At 39.3% G+C, this 22,180-nt stretch overlaps 2 protein-coding genes across 4 annotated transcripts; both read right to left on the bottom strand.

The window, feature by feature from the left end:
- Window positions 1–3,049: 3,049 nt before the first annotated feature.
- On the bottom strand, window positions 3,050–14,706 carry LOC114475487 (magnesium transporter NIPA3-like). 3 transcript variants are annotated; one of them, XM_028466335.1, is made up of 10 exons: window positions 14,575–14,706; window positions 10,682–10,783; window positions 8,907–9,044; window positions 8,023–8,079; window positions 7,842–7,932; window positions 7,602–7,762; window positions 6,717–6,884; window positions 6,562–6,641; window positions 3,558–3,770; window positions 3,053–3,495 (listed from the first exon to the last, which is right to left on the bottom strand). In XM_028466335.1, exons 1-10 carry the CDS (start codon window positions 14,699–14,701, stop codon window positions 3,304–3,306), a joined length of 1,329 nt encoding a protein of 442 aa, XP_028322136.1. In that variant the 5' UTR covers window positions 14,702–14,706; the 3' UTR covers window positions 3,053–3,303. The 3 variants fall into 3 exon arrangements, with proteins under 3 accessions (XP_028322139.1, XP_028322136.1, XP_028322140.1); XM_028466338.1 differs by lacking the exon at window positions 10,682–10,783 and having other exon boundaries at window positions 3,050–3,495; window positions 14,575–14,693; XM_028466339.1 differs by lacking the exon at window positions 6,562–6,641 and having other exon boundaries at window positions 3,303–3,495.
- A 1,907-nt stretch (window positions 14,707–16,613) lies between these two features.
- On the bottom strand, window positions 16,614–19,832 carry LOC114475502 (insulin-like). The gene is made up of 3 exons (XM_028466364.1): window positions 19,815–19,832; window positions 18,470–18,657; window positions 16,614–16,789 (listed from the first exon to the last, which is right to left on the bottom strand). The coding sequence occupies exons 2-3, from the start codon at window positions 18,642–18,644 to the stop codon at window positions 16,647–16,649; spliced, it is 318 nt and encodes a 105-aa protein (XP_028322165.1). The 5' UTR covers window positions 18,645–18,657; window positions 19,815–19,832; the 3' UTR covers window positions 16,614–16,646.
- Between the last annotated feature and the right edge of the window lie 2,348 nt (window positions 19,833–22,180).

The following is a 22,180-nucleotide window of genomic DNA, read 5'->3' as shown; positions in this document are numbered from 1 at the left end:
TGGGGGTCAGCAGTCTCCTTCACCATTATTTTAGAGGTCGTGGGCTGAAAAGTTTGGGAACCCCTGCTCTGTACTGTAGAAAATGCAATAATAAATACATGAAATGAGGATTAATCAAATTGTATTGTGTTTTATTGATCTTTATAAATACAGACAATTCTAACTTTGTACTTGTGTTAAATTGGAAATGAGGAACATGTTATGAAAATGTTTACATTTATCAGTGTTGTGTTTGCTGCACAGAAAATGAACCCGATTGGTGTCTTTGTGAAAAAAAACCCAAACAACAATAATGGTAACACAAAACGTTGACGATGAAAAAATATTTGTATACATTAAGTAGTGAAATGTATTGAGTGGTTCAGTCATAAAATTGTGGGTTAATGACAGCTACAAGTTTCTGTCCATGTCAACAATCAGGACAATCAAATCAAATCTATCGCATTTAATCTATTGTAATGTTTAACAATATTTAAGACTTGCAGTGTTGCAGTAAATAAAAAATAGGGTCCATATCCACAGAAGGATTGTGCTGAGTTTGCAACACTAAACCAGCGCAAATGAGAGAGAAAAAAAAATCCATTGTTATTGGATGAATTAAAATTAAAATTATAATTTTTCCACTGAAAGTCAATTACAATTACGTACTCAATTACTTAATTTCAAATTCAATTAATGTAGAACTCCATCAATTGTAATTTTCCTTTTGTGTTAGCTTCCTGTTAGCATCTCTTATGATAAATATGTCTTAAATCAGCTGTAAAATACACTAAACATTATTATCTATCATCCAGTTTGTTTCTCATTTCTTAGTTACCTTGTTAGGCTTCCTAATCAATTAAAATATTTGTAATATTGTCTTTGGTGTGGGTGACTGAGACTTTTTTCTGTCAGTATTTACCCCTCAATTTCAATTTTTTTAAAAAAACAAAAAACAGACAAAATGATAGTTCTTTTTTTTAATTGTATGTTAAGTTGAGGTTTTGTTTATTCAGACCAGGTTTTTCAGGAATGTTAGAGTTGAGTTAGAGAGTTACTGACTTCCTGTAAACAGCTGCTAATTCACTGTTTTATTAACCCTTCTGTTATGTTCATTTGTCAGGAACAGTAATGGTGGTCCCGGGTCAATTTGACCCGGTGCTTGTTTTCAGAGGTGGGGTCAAGTCCTTGTTTTGCAAGTCAGAGTCAAGTCCTTAGTCTTTGTGCTCGAGTCCCAAGTCACTGTGTCGGTCAAAGAAAGGCCATGACTCATGTCCAGGAAAACTAATCGACCTTAAAGCCGAGGTCCAACCCACTAGCTTTGATTGACAGGCCGAAGTCATTCTGCTGAAAAACGACATTATGAAATAAAAAGATCATTGTGGAAATAGATATTTAAGAATAATAAAACGTATTTCATAATATTACCTTATTTAACAATTTAATGGCCATATTGTGTATTTGTCTGTTGTTTATCAAAATGGTATTCATTTCAAAATGTTGTTTTTATTTATTTAATTATGACTCTTTTGGGCTTCCATAACTTTGTGAATCTTACAGAAATAAAGAGGATCAAATCATTGTGCTTATTAAGTAGCACTGATATGTGTCCACATTTACAGAGAAGTTGATAATACTTAAAGACTTAAACACAACACAAGGACATGTGACTAGTTGTGGTCAGTGTTTATATATATATATATATATATATATATATATATATATATTTATCATCACGATAATTTTGTTATCGTGGGAAAAAAAAATAATATTGCATTATATTGCATTACCTGGCGATACCCAGCCCTATAATTCAGTATACTTTATGTACGTCTGCTATATGTTGCCACCTCTAAAAAAAATCCTGCAGCCGGATCATTTACACAACACCCCCCGCCATGGAAGGGGCTGACGTCACAGTCGTATGCCATATAGTGGCTTTGACAGTTGAAACCGTGGGACGTTAGAAGGAGAAGCAAAATGAAGAAAGAGAAATTAAATAATTCTGCTTTCCCTGCCTACCTGCTGACTCAGCATGGATAAAGACAGGTAGGACCCATTTAAAGCACTTTTCAGAGAAAAGGTGGGTGGGAGCGGTTTTGTGTGTCTCTGCTTGAGCATTGGTTGAGGTTACAATGGGCGGGGTCAATTAGCATATGTGCGAAACATTTAAGTTCCACATTTAGATTGAGATTTAGATTTAACATTTAGATTCAGATTTAACAATTAGATTTAACATTTAGATACGATATATAACATTTAGATTTAAAATTTAGATATATATTTAACATTTAGATATATCATATACCATTTATATTTAGATTTATATATTTAGATTAAATGCTTTTTTTTACTTCGATATATGTGGTTAAATGTTGTGTTAAATGTAGGAAAATGTGCTAAATATGAGAAAAGTGAGATAAATAATGAAAATGTGTTAGCTAAAACTTTTATACTAAATTTTTACACTTGGCACCCCATACCCCCCGCCCCCTGCAAACTCCATGTATGAGTGTTGCTAATGCCACACCACTTTAGTTAAACAAAGTAAAAAGACTGTGTGACTATAATAACTTGTTAGCCTCTGATGTTGTGCTTGGACCAGTTTGATAAATTGCTTACATTTTAAAAAAAATGTTTGAAAATGACCCTGACTTAAATGATCTTGAATCCTTTTTTTCCATTTAGGGGGGTGATTTAAATTGGTTTGTTTACTGGTAAATAGTCCAAATGATGTGAATGAAAAAATCACTACAAAATCGTGATCGTGATTTTACAAACAAAAAATTGTGAGATGTTTTTTCAAATATCAAACACCCCTACTTTCAGGTGCAGCAAAACGTGAAAAGAAAAGAAAAAGAAGAAGAACAGTGGGGGGCTAAACAGAAGTTTCTGTCGGGCAAACGCCTGACAGTTGTAAACCTGCTAGTGTTTTACAAAGCCAGAGGCCGAGCAAGGCCCGGAGACGGATCGATTGAGGGGGGTACAAAAAATCCAGTCTGACTAGTGTAGTTCATTCATTTAATCCGGCTCTGGGTGGTGGTGGTAGTGGTTTACTAAGTCAGATGTTTAACCTAAACCAACAAAGCTCACACACAACCTTTAGTAAGAAGTTGTTATGCAGGTGTTTTATTTTCTCACAGTTTGACTTCCAGCTGTTAGCCGTTAGCAGTTAGCTATCATCGTTTCACTGTTATATTTCAGTCCAGCTTTATAAAGGTACTTGTGATAAAGTTTCAGTCATTAAAAACAAAGTTGAGGTTAAAGTTCAACTTAAAAACATTCATAGCTGCATGTTAAAGATTAAAACTGAGTGACACACACTCAGCTGATGATGAAGACTCTCGGTCCTTCCTCTCTGGAGTCAGAAGGACTCTCTGTTGACATGGTTTCCACCAGCCTGTACCTGTCCTCCTTCTTCCCCTTTTGTTCTTCTCCTTCATTGGTTGACAGCTCCTCTGAAAGCTGCTCTCCCATTGGCTGAGTCAGCTGACTGCTCAGCTGAGTCACAGTGATCTGCATCAACACACCAGGAATCATTGGAGAACGTTCTGTACCTGAGCGTCACACACACTCACCTGTAGCTCCCTGAACAGGTGCAACATGGCCACACCCACCACTATGACCAGGAAGGCACAGAGCGTGGTGGCCACGTCCACCGCCGCCATGCTGTACCACTCCTGGAAGAGGATGATGGAGGTGAGCAGAACCACAGAGGTGAAAAACACGTAGTAGATGGGATAGACCAGCAGAGTGGAGAAGGAGTCCAACGACTTGTTCAGGTAGTTGACCTAGAACACACACAAACATGTTTCACATGAAGAGATCCCAACCCAAGGTACTAGACTTTCCTCGTACAATGTAGAAGCTACAGATGCAATAAAAAACACTTTAAACTCACGCTTGTGGACGTCGACATGTTTGACAAACTGTGATGCAGTAATTACTCAAAGAAGTGCATCAGTGAATCCAGGGGTAGACTGGGACAAACATTTCAGTCCTGGCATTTTCTGTCCAGACCAACCCACTAGATTATCAGGAACTGCGTTTCCATTACAGATTTTCGCAAAATAAAAGCGATATTTCTACAGGTGCTGGTCATATCATGAAAAAGTGGATTCATTTCAGTAATTCCATTCAAAAAGTGAAACTTGTATAAAATATACATTAATTTGACACAGACTGACATATCGACCGTGGTTCAGGTGGTAGAGGGTCGTCTTCTGATCGAGAGGTTGGGGGTTCGATCCCAGTACCTGACTATGTGTCGAAGTGTCCTTGGGCAAGACACTGAACCCTAATTTGCTCTCAATGATCGACTAGTCCTGTCCCACTGGTGTGTGAATGTGAGAGTGATTGGGTGAATGAGCTGATAGGTAAAGCACTTTGAGACTGCTTCAGTGTGGGAATAAAGCTCTATATAAATCAAGTCCATTTACCATTTATTTCTTAATGTTGATGATTACAACTGACAACTAATGAAAACCCCAAAGTGAGTATCTCAGAAATTTTGAATTTTGTGGAGAGGTTCATTATTGAACCTGGTGCTCCAGTCTAATCAGCTAATTAACTCAAACACCTGCCTGTAGGCCTGTAAATGATCTCCAGTCTAGAATCATTGGGAAGACTGCTGACCTGACAATTGTCTAATAGACGACCATTGAAACCTTTCGCAAGGAGGACAATACACAAAAGGCCATGGCTAAAGAGGCTGGCTGTTCACAGAGCTCTGTGTCCAAACACATTAATAGAGAGGTGAAGGGAAGGTAAAGATGAGGTAGAAAAAAGTGTACAAGCAATAGTGATAACCACGCCCTGGAGAGGATTGTGAAACAAACCCCATTATAAAATGTGGGGGAGATTCACAAAGAGTGACTGTAGCTGGAGTCAGTGCTTCAAGAACCACCACGTACAGACGTGTGTAAGACATGGTTTCAGCTGTCACATTCCTTGTGTCCAGCCACTCTTGAACAAGAGACAGCGGCTGTGTCCGAAATGGCGCACGCCGCACTATTCCCATACATATTTAGTGCGTAGTGGTCCCATATTCGGATGTACACTATGGCTGTGTCCGAAGTTGCACACCAACCGCACTATTCGCACTCAGTATGGTGTCTAAAGTGCGTCTGATTTGACCTGTTTGCACAGAGTATGGACTTCAGGAATACCCGGATGTACACTACTTCCGGACATTTTTGAAGTGTACATGGGGAGCACACGACATGTGCACTCAACTGCCCCATGATGCATTGCGACTCGAGAGCGTCAATTCAAAGCGGAGATGGAGGAAGCCGGTCCAAGCCAGCAGCTGGACGGACAGCGATATATATGTAAGTTTCTGTTGTTTTTGTATGTTATATGGTTAAAGGGTAATCCTGACACCCCACGAATATGTTGAGGCAACCTTGAATGCGTTAAGTGGATTTGTCAGACGCTTCATAACATGTTGCTGCTTGCTAGTAGTTAGCTGTTTGCTAGCAGCAGACTAGCTGGGGACGAAGCTCGTCTGCTCTGCCTATTACAACTTGGGTATTAAATGATATTATGGTTAGTCATCAAGCATATTATCCGGCCAGGATCTGTAATGAACTTATATTAATCATCGTTATGTGTGTTTCTTTAGCACTAGTGTGGCCTGCTGTGGTAATGATATAGAAACATCCCTATAGCCGCATTACAACACTGTTAGTGAGTTTTGTTTTCCAAAGGGACTGATGAGGACACCAGCAACCTCATTACATGGTGGTCCGACAACGACGACCTTTTCATGGGACGTCGAAAGGCGGTGCTGAAAGGTTTACAATAAGTAAGAAAGTCACATCATACAATGTGATTATTGTTTTTAACTGTTGACGTAACGCTCAGTGTAACATCAGTTTACTCTCCAGAGATTTGCTTTGATTGTTGCACTGATTTGAAATATATCAGTCTGTGTGTGATGAATGAATATAATATACAAGTTTCACTTTTTGAATGGAATTACTGACATAAATCTACTTTTTTATGATATTCTAATTACAGTATATGACCAGCACCTGTAAATGTCAAGAAAGTATTTGCGCTTTGAACGTGTTTCCATTGAAGGCTGTTTTGGGCAGGAACCTCGTAACTCTTGTGAAAATTCATCCCGCGAAGCTCCAAACCTCCTTATTAAATTCTGGATTCCTTTGTTGTTTTACGTCTGATGCGGCAGTAATAATTTTAAAGTATAATGCTAAGAAATTTCTCTTCTTCTGTTTACACGTACCGCGTCATGGTTACGATGTAAGATGTGTAAGTACTGAGTCAAACCGAGACAGGCTTCAAGTTAATTTTGTATCCATGCATTTGTTTCTCGAAGATCTTGTTTTGGTCTTTGTTAGTTTTTGTGTCTTTCTGTGGGTTCAGATATTCCTGTTTGTGTCTTCACTCCCAGTCATGTCAGTGTGTCTGCTGTATGTGATTAGCTCCCTCCTGTTTTGCACTCAGATGTGCTTCATTTCCTGATCAGCCTCCCTCATGTAGCTAAGTGTTTGGATACAAAATTGTTTGTTAGGTAATTTTCATTGTCTAACCCATGAAAATTTGTTTGTAGAGCCTCACCTGCGTTGCTATGGAAACTATCAGCGTGAGCAGCAGTATCCAGGTGAGCGGCTCAGTAAGCACCGTCTTGTCATAGATCACTGGGAAGAGAGTACACACCCACTCATCACCCACAATGCACCAGGTGGACTCAACACCACCTGAGTTGGTCTCACCTTTATGGAGGACGATGGCGAGGCCTTTGACTGAGGACACGCTGAATGCTCCGAGCAGCGAACACACGCTAACGTATGCCAGGACGTTGGTCCGACCAAACCGAGGACAGACGAAGATCACCAGCACCGCGCACGCGGCCAACACCAGCGCCACGAAGGTCAGGAACCCTGAAACAAAAGGGGGCGGTGTCACAGAACACAAACAAGTCAGGAACATTACAGGGGACATATCATGGTTTTAAATCTTTCCTTTTTACATATAAATCATACAGTTGTGGTCTATATAAAGCGGAACTGCAATGCTTGGGTCTGAATTCCTCATTATTATAGCATAAATGCATTTAAGGGATAAAAAAGTGGATTTAGCATGATATGTCCCCTTTAAAATGAGAGGGGGTGGAGTCACAGCATATTAACACAAATCAGAAACCCTGAAACAAGAGGAAGAGGAGTCACAGGATACTAACACATGGAATCTTGAAACAAAAGGGGGCGGAGTCACAGAACACAAACAAGACATAATATGTAAATCAAAAGGGGGTGGGGTCACAGAACACTAACACAAGTTAGTAACACTGGACAAGAGGGGGCGGAGTCACAGGACATTAACACAAGTTAGAAACACTGGAAAAGAGGGGGCGGAGTTACAGGACACTAACACAAGTCATGAATTGTAAAACAAAAGGGAGCGGAGTCACAGAATACTAACACATGGAACACTGAAACAAGAGGGGGCGGAGTCAAAGGACAGCGCATTATCATCTTCATCATCAGCTCCATCATTTTCACAATCCTCTACGTAAAGAATATTCTCTGAGTCTGTTTGAACCAGTTCAGATCCAGTTCCAAAGTGGTTTAGTCAGTGGTTTAATAATCTGGACTCACCTGGCTGGAGCAGCATTTTGGTCATTTCCTCTAGTGATGTCACTTCCTGTTCCTGTGGTGCGTGAATGACCAATAGAATGCTTCCCAAGATGCATATCAGACAGCCAAGTTTCCCCACCACATTCAGCAGCTCCCCCAGCAGGTAGGAGGACAGCACTGCACTAAGAGCAGCACACAGTCACTTCAAAGGCTCACCTGACTGCTGCCTGGTAACCCCCGGCAACTTCACCCTTACCTCACCTGATGAGCACGCTCAGAGCACCCAGAGGAGTCACCAGGGTAGCAGGAGCAAACATGTAGGCAACAAAGTTACACACTTCCCCAGATCCCACTGAGTTTACACACACACACACACACACACACACAGAGGTGTTAATAACAACATTAAATTAATATTATTGCCACATAGATTAAATCTTACTGGTCAGCAGACCGCTCCACCACAGCCAGTCCTTTAAGTAACCATGACCACCATCACCTGTAGGGAAACACACAAACTCTGCCCATCAGGTTACCATGACAACCATCAAGAGAAAGACTGAGACCAACAAACTGACATGAGCTGCGTTTCCATTGCCCCTGAAAATGCGCAAAATCGAATGTTGCTAAAAAGTTGTTTTTTTTTTTTAATTCATGGGAAGGTTTTGCAGATGTTTTGATATTGAAATGCAATGCAAAAGCACAATGGAAACACTTTTTTTGCAATTACATGTCACATGAAGTAATGTACCTGGTCACATGACCACTTCTCTCTGTGAAAACAGCGTGGACAGAAGAGGAGACCCAGACGTTTCTTAGCATTATTTTTAAAATTATTACTGCCACATTAGACGTGAAACAACAAAGGATACAAAGTGTTATAAGGAAGGAGGTTTGGAGCGTCCGTCTTCCTACAGACAAGTCTCACTACGAGGCTCCAAAACAACCTTCAATGGAAACACGTTCAAAGCGCATGAATGCTTTGTTGAAACTTCAGAAATATTGCTTTTACTTTGCAAAAAACTGCAATGGAAGCATAGCTACTAATACAAAGGTACACTGATGGACAAACACAGTCCAAGACAGACAGATAACAGACACAAATACAGATACCTTAACACAGACAAACACACTAACTGACACAGCAACACATAGAAACAGAGACATGAACATACACAGACTAAGGAAACCAGTCATCATAGACAGAAACAACAAAGGTAGACACAAACCCAGTATGCCTGTCATTGTCAGTTACTGTTGAAGTGGAAAGAGACCAATAGACACATACAAACACAGACAGGTGTGTTACAGACAGGTCAGACTTACCTGCTCTGGTGCTTCCCTTTTTAAGTAACCGTAGCAGAGCTTTCTTCTTCAGGATGACACTGCTTCCAATCAGAACAGCCGACAGGAGGGCGAGAGTCAGGCCGATCCACGGATTGTACGTCCTTTCAGAGCGCACGTCTGTGCAAGCACACATACACACACGCACAAACAGACAGACACGCACAGAAACAAACTGATACAGGTTCATGTTTATCCTGGAACTCTCTCCAGATCAAGGCAATCACACATGCTTTATTTACACAGTGCTCTTTTTAATGCCAAGTTTATGGTTTCTCACTCCTCGGTTCTGAAAGACGTCTTCCTCAGCTTCCAGACACTGTAGGCACAGTGCATGAGGAAGTGCATCAGAGTCTTGCTGGGACGTTCCATGTTGCTTCAGTACTGTCCTTCAGGACTGCAGCCGATACCAACTGGTTGTACTCTGCAGTGTGAACTTTGTATCTGAAACTCTGTGGTTCTCCATTGTTCGTATTCAGGCCTTTGCCTTTGAGGAGTTAAATTAACTTGTTTTCTTATAATTAGGACTGTCATAGGTTAATTATGGTCTGTGATGAATTAATCTAACCTAAAAAACTGCTGAGAAATAACCTCAACTTGAAGTATTTTTATTTAAATTACATTATTATGGCAGATCGAAAGATTTATGTATAACAAAGTGGCTTCATAAAGTAATGTATTGTTTGTTTTTAACAGACTTGAACCATTTCCATTCCACTGTATGTGAGGCTAGAGCCAAGGGGTGCTGACTCCTTTAGTTTAGACCCTCAGGGGAAATATTGATGTGCACTTTAGTTAATCTACAAATAATAGAAATGAAATAAAAAAGAAAATCAGGTCTATATGTAGTGCTATAAGTTAGCACATCATAGACTTGTTGCTTTTTCTCTCCTTCAGATACTATATAATAAATATATCAGACCCATCAAGCACAGTTCTGTAATCACTTAGTAGTAGTAGTAGCCCCGCCCACATCCTCTACAACTGATAGTGGTCGACTGTCCAATACAATCATTATTTCACTCACTTTGTTCATTTGTCACTCATGGACTTATTCATTTTGTCTCTGAACCCTGTCATCTAGTCCAGTGTGGATTGTTTGGGCCACTCTGTCTAGTGTAGCGTCCGAATAGATGAATAGAAGGGCCGCTGTCCGTGCTAGCTGCTACATAGTTAACATTGAGGTGGAAAAGTTTCGCCGGAGGAGGAAGAGCTCCTCTGAGCCACAAACTCTTTCTTACATAATTTGCACACAACTGGGCTTTAGTTTTCTATTCAGTGTTTGTTTTTAACTAAAATTAACTCCCACAAAGACTTCTCCTCAGGTTCTACCGTTGTAGCCAGTGTGTCAGTATTATGGGTATACCAGGAACGCGAGAATGAGAAATGTTCCGCGCTGTTTGGGGTGCAAACAAAATAAAAATTTGGCGTGTTAATTTTTCCTGTAATTATTCACAATTGACGCGTTAAAGTGACAGCCCTAATTATAATCAAATGTGTGTTGTGTGTAAACTAGGATGGTTAGATGTTTGGATGTCACAGGTCTGAGATATTGTTGGTTGATTGCTTCACAGGGTTAACACTGATATGAGAAGATTAGCTGTCCTTGATCTGTTGGCATCTGTCTTCACGGGGGTTTTTCTTGCTTTAGAAAACATGCCTGACTAAAACCCACACAATGGTCACCGTTTTTACTAACACTAAGGCCGAAAGACAAAGCTTTAACAAGTTAACACTGTGTGCGTGCGTGTGTTTACCTGATGTGGGCGTGCTATCGTTCAGGTGTGTGTCCCATGTCTGATCAGCAGTAAACACACATACTGCTGACTGGGAGCCACACCACAACCTCATCATAGAGCCTGAACACACAGAGGCACAGGAAATGACATCACACACATCCTGAGTGTATTGGCATCGTGATTACCTCTGTATCTTTACCAGGTTAAAACTCTTGGAATAATCCTCCTGTGAGAGTTTTATGTCTGATGCAACATTGTGAATAAAATGCAGAGTAGTGTGTGTGTGCGTGTGCGTGTGCGTGTGCGTGTGCGTGTGTGTGTGTGTGTGTGTGTCTGTGTGTGAAAAGTTATGAGTCTCTGTATGAGTACTGCCTTGTGGTCCTACAACTTAAGTAATGTCGTTGTTCATTGACATTTTTATAACTGTGCTTGATATTCCTGCTTCAGTGCAGAAGTTAAAAGGTATGGCAGAGGGTCTTAAATGCAGCAGACAACATCAGTGAGGTCTCCTTGACCTCTGTAAACGAAGAGCCGAGAACATCGTCGAGGACCTCAAACACTCACTCAACCAAGACACCACTGTGACCGTTTGCGGTGGGCACAGGACCATGTGACCAGAACAATTCACTGATGAGTGTCAGGTCACCTTGCACAGAAATTATGGTCATAAACAGTGCTGGAGATGGCAAGGTGAGCGATACGCCGAGGTCAACATGGTGCCCAGGGTTTGCTTTGGTGGAGGAGGTGCAACAGTCTAGGCAGGCATCACCAGTCAGCGCAAAACAGATTTGGTGATTGTTGATGGCTCGGTCACTGCACATTCTTACCTCGGAGACATCATAGAACCCATCATCACCCCTTAATTCTGCCAGCACACCCCCAACTTTCTGTTCGTGGATGATAATGCTCAACCACATCGTACCAGAATTGTCACAGCTCGACTTCAGGAAATCGGAGTGCCTCATATGGTATGGCCAGCAATGTCCCTTGACCTGAACCTCATAGACCACATCTGGGACCAGCTGAAGCAGCGACTACATGCTCGTAGCCCACCCCCACGTGACCTGGCAGAACTGCATGTAGCACTTGTGACGGAGTGAAACGCATTGCCTCATGAGGCTAGTTAGGATCATGAGACGTCGCTGTCAAGCTGTCATTGCGGAAAATGGTGATAACACCCACTACTGACTTTGTCAATTTTGGTTATTTGGGGCTTTCTTTGTTATTGTCTAAATTATTGGGGTAATAAATATTGCACTAATAAAACTGTGCTTCTCCTCATTCATTTATAGGAATATTAAAGGGAACTAGTACTTATTTCAATAAAATTCAGACCAAAGAGGAAAAGCACTCATGTAAATAACAATATCCCTAACTTATTGTGAGTAGTGTGTGTTCTCTCTCAAAAACACAAAGAGATTTTAAGTTCTTGATGAAGAGCAGCTTCTCTGCTTCGAAGCTGGGTATCTATATCCAGGATATCTCTCCGTTAGCGGGCTTCACTTAACCAAACATTCGCAGTCACAGAGCAGCTGTACTACGAAGCAGGTTATCAAAATGTTGACTCAAAGATGACCTAAACCCCCAAACAATATGTTTCTGCTGAATACATTTGTATTTGGGTATGAAGTAGTGTTGTTGATTGATTGACATCCAGCTCTTCACATTTTAGTCAGAGTGTTTCAATTTGGCGTACTTTGTTGTAAAATGTCAGAGTGGCTGCCCTCTAATGCATAAACCACATTGGTTTAGATTCACAAAGTTAATTAATCAGAGAATAAACAGACACCCTGTTCAGTTTCAGTTTATTATGACACAGACGTGTTTCTATTCATGTATCTGCTTTATTTTGGCTTTAATGCATGCTTAAGTATACAGCTCAGTATGGGCAGGTGGGCGGGGAAACTACAGATAATTTGGTTCTAAGCGTCACCAACAGCGACCATAGAAGCACTTATGAATGAATGAATTGTGTTATGGCCCATCCCACGTGGGATTATAAGACACCATGAGCATATTCACAAGAAAAGTCTAACTTTAAAGGGTACCAGTAGTGGAAATGTGCAGTATATGAATGAAAAAATGTGTTTTTATGTATTACCAATAATATAAATATAATAATAATATGATCACCTTTTTTATAAAAAAAAAACACATTATAAGGACTTTTTAGAACAATTTTATACCTTGGGGCATAAACTATGGAGAGCCACGATTTTAATCAGGATATGATGCACGTTTGATAATCGGCATGGCATTGCTTTAAAAAAATGGTGCATTGTGGGAGGTAGAGGCGTAATCAGGTCTGTTTACATTGTGGGAAGTGTAGTTTTTCTGTTAGCTGTCGGCTCAAAAGCAGCCGTGTGTCACCTCTCCCTTAGTGATAAAATGCAGCATCCAGGTTGTATGTTAGGAGAGGATGAAATATCACCTTTCTCACCAACTACCTGTTTCTTGTACGTCTACAGCATGCAGAATTAGCCTCATGGACAGAGTTGTTGTTAGCAGCAGAAACGAGCCATGGCTGAGTAGTTAGGTGTTGGAAGTGCAAAAAAATGGAAGCTGCTTTAAAGGATATCTGTTTATTGATGAGATGATGCTTCCCTACCTCTGAGGATCAGCACCTGACGGCGCCCTAAAGTACAGGTAACAGCTCATCTTTTAGCCACATGGAAATAAGAGGGAACAATCTGGTCGGGGTGTGGTAACCGTTAGTGCCATGACAACCGCCATAGTGTTCCCTGTAAGCAGAAACGTAGTCGTTCGCTTAACAAGCTGCATTGAAGGACTTTCTGTGAAGAAATTCCGTCGGGACTGCAACTGGTTTCAGACGTAACTTTGGCTTGCAGATCCCTCTCATAGCAGCTCAGCTTGAAGCGGTACTCACATATCAACAAATTTCGTCCGAACGGAAACACATTAAGTGTGTACCCCGTACCAATATTTTTGTGCCAACGTCTGGATAACTCTGACTTAGTGTCATTATTGGGCTCAGAGACAAAATATTTTATTTATTTTTGTTATATACATTTCCACTGCAGGTACCTCTTAACTTTAGGTCTAACTTTTCCAGTTGGGACTCGGAGGCAGGGCGTTTATACTGTCACTCATTGGTGTGCATTTATTTAGTTTTTCATCCAGAAAACAGAAAACCTGTAAATCAGGCTCATATTTTGTGCCCAATTTCTCACCACCTGCAGAGGAAGTACCACTGCCCAACACATGAACCAAACTAAACTAAGCACAACTTTACTTTCTGTTTCTATTTACACTAAAGTCATACCACATTGGATCTGCTGTGCATTATTTATTATGAGTCTGAAGCACAGTTGTGTATCTGATGTAGATGCTGGAGTCTGATAGAGTTGTGTGCCTCTTCAGCGGAGATGTGTATCAGATTTAGTAGAGTTGTGCCAAAGTAAAGCTGTGAGTCTACGGCAGAGGTGTGTGTCCCTGATGCAGATTTTGTGAGTCCAAGGCCACGTTGTGGGTCCAAAGCAGAGTTGCGAGTCAAAGGCAGAGTTGTGTGTCTGTGGTTTGTAACAAGAGTAAAAGCAGTAGAACCTGCACAGGTGTGTGTACACAGTAAACACGGATTCCGACACTTGACACTCAGCCTTCATCAGGTGCACAGAGCGTGCACAGTGTACACAACATGACGTGTTGTGTATTACACACTGTGTATAACAGACTAGTAGAGTCACCATCAACTTCTCTAAGACATCAAGAGCCGTAAAAACAAAAACAGATGTATGACTATGTCGCTCTTACCTCTGATTTAATGGATCTCTTTTCATCATCATCATTAACATCATCATCATTATCAGCTGAAGATGAGTAAAGAGTCTGACGTCCCATCCATACACAGCGAGCAACAAGAGATGCAGTGTGTGTGTTTGTGTGTGTCTCACCATTGTTGCACGTCTCGTTGAGTAGCTGAACGTGTCTCATTGTTGATGATGATGAAGATGAGTCTCTGCAGGTGAGGCTCTGTCTCTTTGTGTGAGCAGGTGAACAACAGGCCCCTCCCCCTCTCATGCACACAAAGGCAACGGAGAGGAATGAAATGCAACCCCGTGGGGGGCGTGCACTGTGAACACGATGATGCACCGTCATGTGTTTAGACAGGTACAGAGCCGTGTAGAGAGTTGCAACAACGGAAGTTCAAAATGCTTGATTCATGGAGACTCATCGTTACGGAAGTTATTGGCGGCAATTCGAATCCATTGATTCCGAGTGAGATAACTGGGCTTTTCGGTAATGTGTTGTTAATAACTGCATTGATGTACAATATTTATACAGTACACCATCATATGCATGTGTATATACAATATGTTTATGTAGTTCCATCAATAGTTTTTTTACTAACGTAAATTTGTTTTAAAGATTAGCGTAAACAGCTAGCTTACCTGCTTTTTTACTGCGTTCAAGCCAGAAGCTTTAGGGTAATGGCTTCTCGGAACTGGTTACAAAATAAAAGCATTTGTCGGGCACAGAGCAAAAGACAGTCAACGATAGCAAAAACTGTCAAAAGAAATGTACAGAATTTGTGATGTGTACTTTCAAAATAAAAGCTCAAGTAATTGACAATTGTTAACTTAAGCCAATAGCTTTTTATTGCTATTTCTAACAAAACCCTGTTTCCACACACTATTGTCACTTCAGCGTAATAGGAAGTTTTAAGTCATTCTGTTGTGTTGTTTCAAAATAAAAGCCCTCCAAACATTCAAATATGAGACTAATTACATATGATTTGGGATTCAGTTTAAAAGAAAATGTCCTGTTGTCAAAGACTATTTCTACTTCAGAAAGAGAAAGAAGGCCTAGCTATAAAATGGGCGGTTGATTCTCTAAAATATTACCTCTTGGGAAGGATTTTTATTTTACAGACTGATCACAGACCATTGACGTGGATGCACTCAAAGCAACATCAGAATCTGAGAATCCTACGTTGGTGCTTAGCCCTTCAGCTATACCAGTTCACCGTACATCACTGCCCTGGTAGGAGAAACATCATTGCCGATTATCTCTCACGTTTACCTGACATTTGTAAACCAGAGGGGGGAGGAAGGGTGAAATGTTAGGAAGCAAAAGCTCCCTCACAAAAAAAAAACATGTAGAAATCAAACATGTATTTAATTTGTTTTGCAAGAGGAAAAATTATGTTTAATGTATTTTGTTAAATTCTTGTTTTATTGTAATTATTGTTTTATTGTAATTATAAAGGGTTCAGTTTTGGTTAGTGAAAAATGAAATGCAGAGATTGAGGAGGAGGAGCCTCAGGCCTATAAAACTGAGCAGGAAGTGAAGGAGGAAAAAATGGCTCCTGCAGCATGCCTGGAGTGGAGATGTTTGAGCAGGTCTGAGCTGAACACTTTGTGGGAGTATTTATTTTTTTGAAGATTCTCTCACTCTTTCCTGTTGTTTGAAGAACAATTGCTGTTTTGGACTAAAGACAGAAAATAAATCGACTGATTTTTGGAACCTGAATTGCTCCTTGTGCTTTTATCCTAAGCTTGCCATGACACAACCCTTTTGCCTTGTAACAGTGTGTGTGCGTGTGTGTGTGATAGAGAGGTTTGTCATAAACACAAAATGTAAAAAAAAAACACAAAACACACAGAATAAGAAAAAACAAATTGAGTGGAAAAACATATAGTTATTATTACTATTAGTTCATAATTTGACATGTGACATTTAAATCAGTTAACATTATGTCTTAATTCTATTATTTCAAAATTAGTCTCTGAATGGACTAAATTATTTCTGATTTTTTTTTTTTTTTTGATGATGTTCTGGTTTAATTTGTCCTGCCTTTCTTTGGATATTGTATTTATTTTAGTATCAATCTGTTAAATTACCAGTGAAAACTCTGCTTCAGTCTTTATTCAAACATTTTATTTTGTAGGAAAAATACTTTGATTAGTCAGCAGTGTGTGGTCCAGATCAGACTGACTGGGCGGGGCCGTGGTGGTGGGCGGGGTCAGTTGCAGTAGTTCTGCAGGTCAAAGATGTTACAGGGTTTATGGCAGCACTGCTCTACGATCCCTCGCTTCACCATCATCTCCATCTGGTCTTTGAAGGCAACCTCGTTCTCCACGTTAGCCTGAGCAGCGGGAAGGAAACCTGGAAAACATCCCATAATATACAGCAGGTTGAATGCACACACACACACATCCGTGGTTCCACACTGAAGCTATCTGAGCTTCTTTCTACAGAGCTTATGCTGTGTTCCAGGTAACTCAGAACTTGATATTTTTCGACTTCCTACTTGAAACTGTGACTTGGAACACCACTTAATGTCGGAGCTCCCACTCGACTTCTCTGGTATTCTTTTGTCTGAACTCACCACAGGTGAAAGTAATGGATTACAATTACTCACGTTACTGTAATTGAGTTGCTATTATGGATACTTGCACTTTTTTAAGTATATTTCTAAATCAGTCATTTTACTTGTATTTAAGTATGTTTTAAAAGAAGTGAAGTAATTCATTACATTTCTACACGCACAATTACTAATTACACCAAATGTGGTGCGAAGGCTCTATTGTTTCTGTATGGGTTTTTCTTTTTATTATTTTTATTTTATTGCCACTTTACTTGTATTTTTGAGGCCCTTCCCAGGGTTGAAATGTCATGAAATTTTGCAGGACGTTATAATTGGTGAAAAATTTAACATGTAGTTTGTTGATGCAGTTTCGGGACTCGTTAGCGCCAAATGCACTTTGGACCTACATCCTAAATTCAACAAGAAGTCTGTAATTCTTAATTTAGCAAGCCGAATTTGGCACTTTTTCTCATTTTTTGGCCAAACCACCATCTTTAAAAGCAAACTCCTCATAGAGCGTTCATAATTTCCATTTGAAATTTTGGATTAATGTTCCTGACAAGTTGTAGATAAATCATTTAGCTTTTTTTTTAATCCATATGTTCCTATTCTATCAGGAACAAACATTCTGCCCTAGCATTTTGTGTCCAGACCAGCCCACTACATTATCAGAGACACCATGTAGAAACTGTTATTAAGTCAGTGATTTTCAACATGTGGCTCTTTATGTCTTAATTTTTCATATTATCCCAACAGGAAACCTATTTTTTTTTTTGTCTCATTGTTTCCCCTTTCCAAAAAGTTCTGACTCTTTTTATATCTTTTTTCCTATTTTTTTTTTTTTTAAATCCATTTTTTTTATCAAATATTTGTCCTTTCTTTAATTGTTATTTTTTTGGCCACTTTTCATCTTTTTGTTCCACATTTTTTGCCTTTTTTCACTATTGTTTGCCACATTTTGACCATTATATACCCCCGGTTCCTCTTAATTTGCCCTTTTTTTGGCCAGTTTGTACTGTTTTTGACCCATTTTCACTTTACACTCTTATCTTGTCACATTTTTGTCACTTTTGAGGCGCTTTTGGCCATGTTTGCCTTCACTCGCTAGTCAAAAAAAAAACAAAAAATGTATACACTAAATAGCCCGTTCACACTGCCACCTATTATGTTGTTACCCACATGGCACATTTGACAGAGTTCATGAATGTAGCTATACTTATTATTATTATTATTATTATTATTTAATTATGATAATTGTACATGTTGAAAAACATTTTATTTCATACAGATGCTTTTGTGGAAAATAAATTAAGTTACTTTAGCTGTTTACTGTGACAAGTTTTATTACCAAAAATAAACATGGGGGGTTAGAGTAACTAGTAACTTCACTAGTACTATTTAATTGAGCTACTTTTTACTTGAGTACAATGTAAATCAAGTAACAGTTCTACTTCAGTAGGATATATCAGTACTCTTACCCAGCAGGGGGTCCACGTCCCTCTTGGGGTTGTAGAAGAATCCTCGTTCACCACAGACCAGGTAGAGGGCGTCGACCAGGTGTGACCCACACAGGTGTTGGGGCGGAGCCACAGCCTGAGCTGCAGCGGAGGAGACCAGGAGGAGGAGCAGGGAGGAGAACCACAGCGCTGCCATGATGGAGGAGAACCTGAAAGCACCAGGACAAGATAACATAGTAACACTGATGAAGAAGTTTAATGTTGTCTGTTTGAATCATTAATAATAATAAAAACACTGACATTGGCATTGACATTCTATATTTGCGTTTAAGGAAGTAACTATTTGGAATTTTTAATTTTGGCGTAAATTGTCTTTGTTAATGTAAAAAAGTAGAGGTTTGAATTATTTTGTTTACTAATCAGCTGTGTTTTTATATCTAGAACTCTTCTGTGGAATCAACGACACATTAAAATCAGCGATTAACAGGGAGAACATGCAAACTACACAGATTGGCCTGCTGCCTGGGAATCAAACCCAGGCTAACGTGCTAACTGCTACACCTAAGAATGAAAAGAGAGAAATACCAAAACGCCACTATATGTGGAACCGTTCTGTGCTGTAGTTTAAATGGTCGTAGTTTGGTCCCAAAGACAGTTTGAAATGGTCGTCAGGTGAATTACTGACACGTTTGACTGGACCATTAAACTGTTCAATGGGTTCCCACTTTGTCTCTGTAGAAACCCATTTAAACCTAAACGTTCAGATCTGTTTGAAACACACTGGACTCTAATCCAGAACCACAGCAGACTCTGAGTCCTGTAGGAATTATAGGGGAATGTTGACAGATCTGGTTTCCTGTTCCTGGTGTGTGGTTCCTGTTCTGTAGTTCCTGGTGTGTGGTTCCTGTTCTGTAGTTCCTGGTGTGTGGTTCCTGTTGTGTAGTTCCTGGTGTGTGGTTCCTGGTCTGTTGACCCTGTGTGTGATTCCTGTTCTATGGTTCCTGGTGTGTTGTTACTGGTCTGTTTACTCAGCATGTAATTCCTGTTCCATGGTTCCTGCTCTGTTGACCCTGTGTGTGGATCCTGTTTTATGGTTCCTGGTTTGTTGACCCTGTGTATGGTTCCTGTTCCATGGTTCCTGGTCTGTTGACCCTGTGTATGGTTTCTGGTGTGTGGTTCCTGGTCTGTTGACCCTGTGTATGGTTCCTGTTCTATGGTTCCTGGTCTGTTGACCCTGCGTATGGTTCCTGTTCTATGGTTCCTGGTCTGTTGACCCTGCGTATGGTTCCTGTTCTATGGTTCCTGGTCTGTTGACCCTGTGTGTAGTTCCTGTCATATGGTTCCTGGTTCTCGGTTGTTCACTCACCTGTTGATGTCTCCGGCTGAACAGAAGAAGGAAGGTGTGAGGTTGAGGTAAGAACTTCAGCTCTTTAAAAAGCGGACTTTCTCGTGGCCACGCCCCCTGAGTGCATATGTGCGTGGGATTGGTTCTCAGCAGAACAAACACGGCTAATGACCCGTTATGATCCGGTTTGCTCCAATCACCAATCCACCACCTGCCGCTGAGCTCAGCACTTTGTTTGGGTCTATCGGAAACAGACGTGTGACGATGTGCGCTCGCCACGTGCACGTTTCAGGTAAATGGGGCAGCAAACACTTCAACGTCCCTGAACACAACCTGCTGATATTTTTCCATGATGTTCTTCAGATCTGCTGCTGTCTGCACTATTCTGCTACTTTGGCTAGTTTGGTCCAACAGAATAGATCAAATTATTCTTGGGTTGGGGTCAATTATAATTACAATTATGGTGTAATTATAACTGTAATTTAAAAATCTGTTGCCGTTGTAATGATAGTTTATTTATTTGTTCATTGGATCCCCCTTAGCTTCCACCGTGGTGGTTGCTAATCTTCCGTGTGTCCATGAAAATAAGATTCTAGTTTACATACTATACTGTAAGAACAGAAACATTAAAGATAGTTAAAAATATACAGAAACGTTACATAAAAAGGCACATCAAGACACATTTTCATTGCACCAACAAATACATTAAAAAATACATGATATATAAAAATATGGCTTTAAAGATCTTTTAAATATGCGTAAAGTTGATGTGTCGTTCAGGTCCATAGGACATTTGTTCCATAAGTTAAAATCTCTAAAAAAAACCCAAAATATTGGTAGAAATATTAATATAGTTGGTATTAGGAAGTTGAGTTTATTGTATAAGTGGATTTGATGGGAGTATTTGATCTTTTCTTGAAATAATCTAAATAATTGGCCAGTTAAAATAATCTTCTTTATACATATTAGTAAATTATAATGTATTTTAGTTTCAATGAGGGGCCATGATAAAGTGAAATTGTAATTGAGGTCAGATAATTTACTTTGTATTTGTAATTCCAATGAAAATTCTATAAACATTGTCAATATTAATTGAATGCAAAACGAGGGAACCATGTTACAGTTCTGTGTACAGTTCTGACATTTATTTATATATATATATATATATATATATATATATATATATATATATATATATATATATATATATATATATACTGACATTAAAAAAAAAGTCTCAGACGCCCACAACATAAATATTATTTCAAACCTAAATAATAGGAAACCTAACAAGGTAACTAATAGATAAGAAATAAATGATAGATACTAGTTTTTAGTGTATTTTACAGCTGATTTAGGACCTGTTAGCATTAGAGATGCTAACATAAAGCTAACACAAGAGGAAGGTTAACTTTTATTAGGTTATTTATTTCAGGCTCAGTAATTGAGAACATAATTGTACAGGATAAAGAATAATTGTAATTGGAAAAAATGCTGGTCACTGTAATTGTAAGTGAGTTATAGTTGAAAAAGTAATTGTAACTGTAATAAGTACCTGACCCCAACCCTGTTAAATGTACTCTTATATAATGGTAATTAATCTAGAAATGATCCTCTGTTTGACTTTTATGCTGATTCTGGTTTTTTTGCTCGTGTTAATTGAATGTGAATCAATGAAGTTCTAACTTATCAATGGTGACCAATGGTCCACTTTTCTACACTTTTCTTCTTTGGCTACACACACTTTACATGATTGTTTTCTAGTGAAGCACATTTTCACAAACAGTGTAACATTAAGATTTTGCGCTCTACAGCCAGCATGGTGTTGTTATGGTTATTTAAATAAAGCCTCTTAAACAGCCACTTTGTTTGGTGACCGCATTGAAACCAAGAAAACACACAGCAGAGTAAAAAAAAAGACGGTAAATAACAGCAGGACAGGTCGACCCTCCCAGATAATAGAACCTCTAAAGTTAAAGTAAGACAAGGACATAAATCTAGTTTTTGTTCTGCTTTATTCTAGTTATTTTTTTTACTTTGAAATGATCTCATTTACTTGTAAGTCAACATATGATCATTCAAAAATGTCTATATCTATTATTCAGATATGAATTTAACATTTTTTTGTTTATAATGATTTGTTTTTATCAAAGGGACGATGATGAAAAGGATGTACGTTCTTTTTTTTCTATTTTGAAACAAGGTTTTCTTACACTTTAGGCCTGATTTACTATTGTATAAAATAAAAGAGTGGTAAACTAGGTACACATGCTGTGGAACATGCTTAGTCATAACATATTAAAAGTATGGAGTAGTCTTTTAGTCAGATTCAGACAGCAAACAAGTTTTTACAAAACCCTGTAGAACAAGTGAAATATTAAGGCTGC

This window comes from Gouania willdenowi, chromosome 14 (genome assembly GCF_900634775.1).
Source record: "Gouania willdenowi chromosome 14, fGouWil2.1, whole genome shotgun sequence".
Lineage (NCBI taxonomy): Eukaryota > Metazoa > Chordata > Actinopteri > Blenniiformes > Gobiesocidae > Gouania > Gouania willdenowi.
Note: the sequence above shows the minus strand (reverse complement) of the source record. Positions and strands in the feature narration are given on the sequence as shown.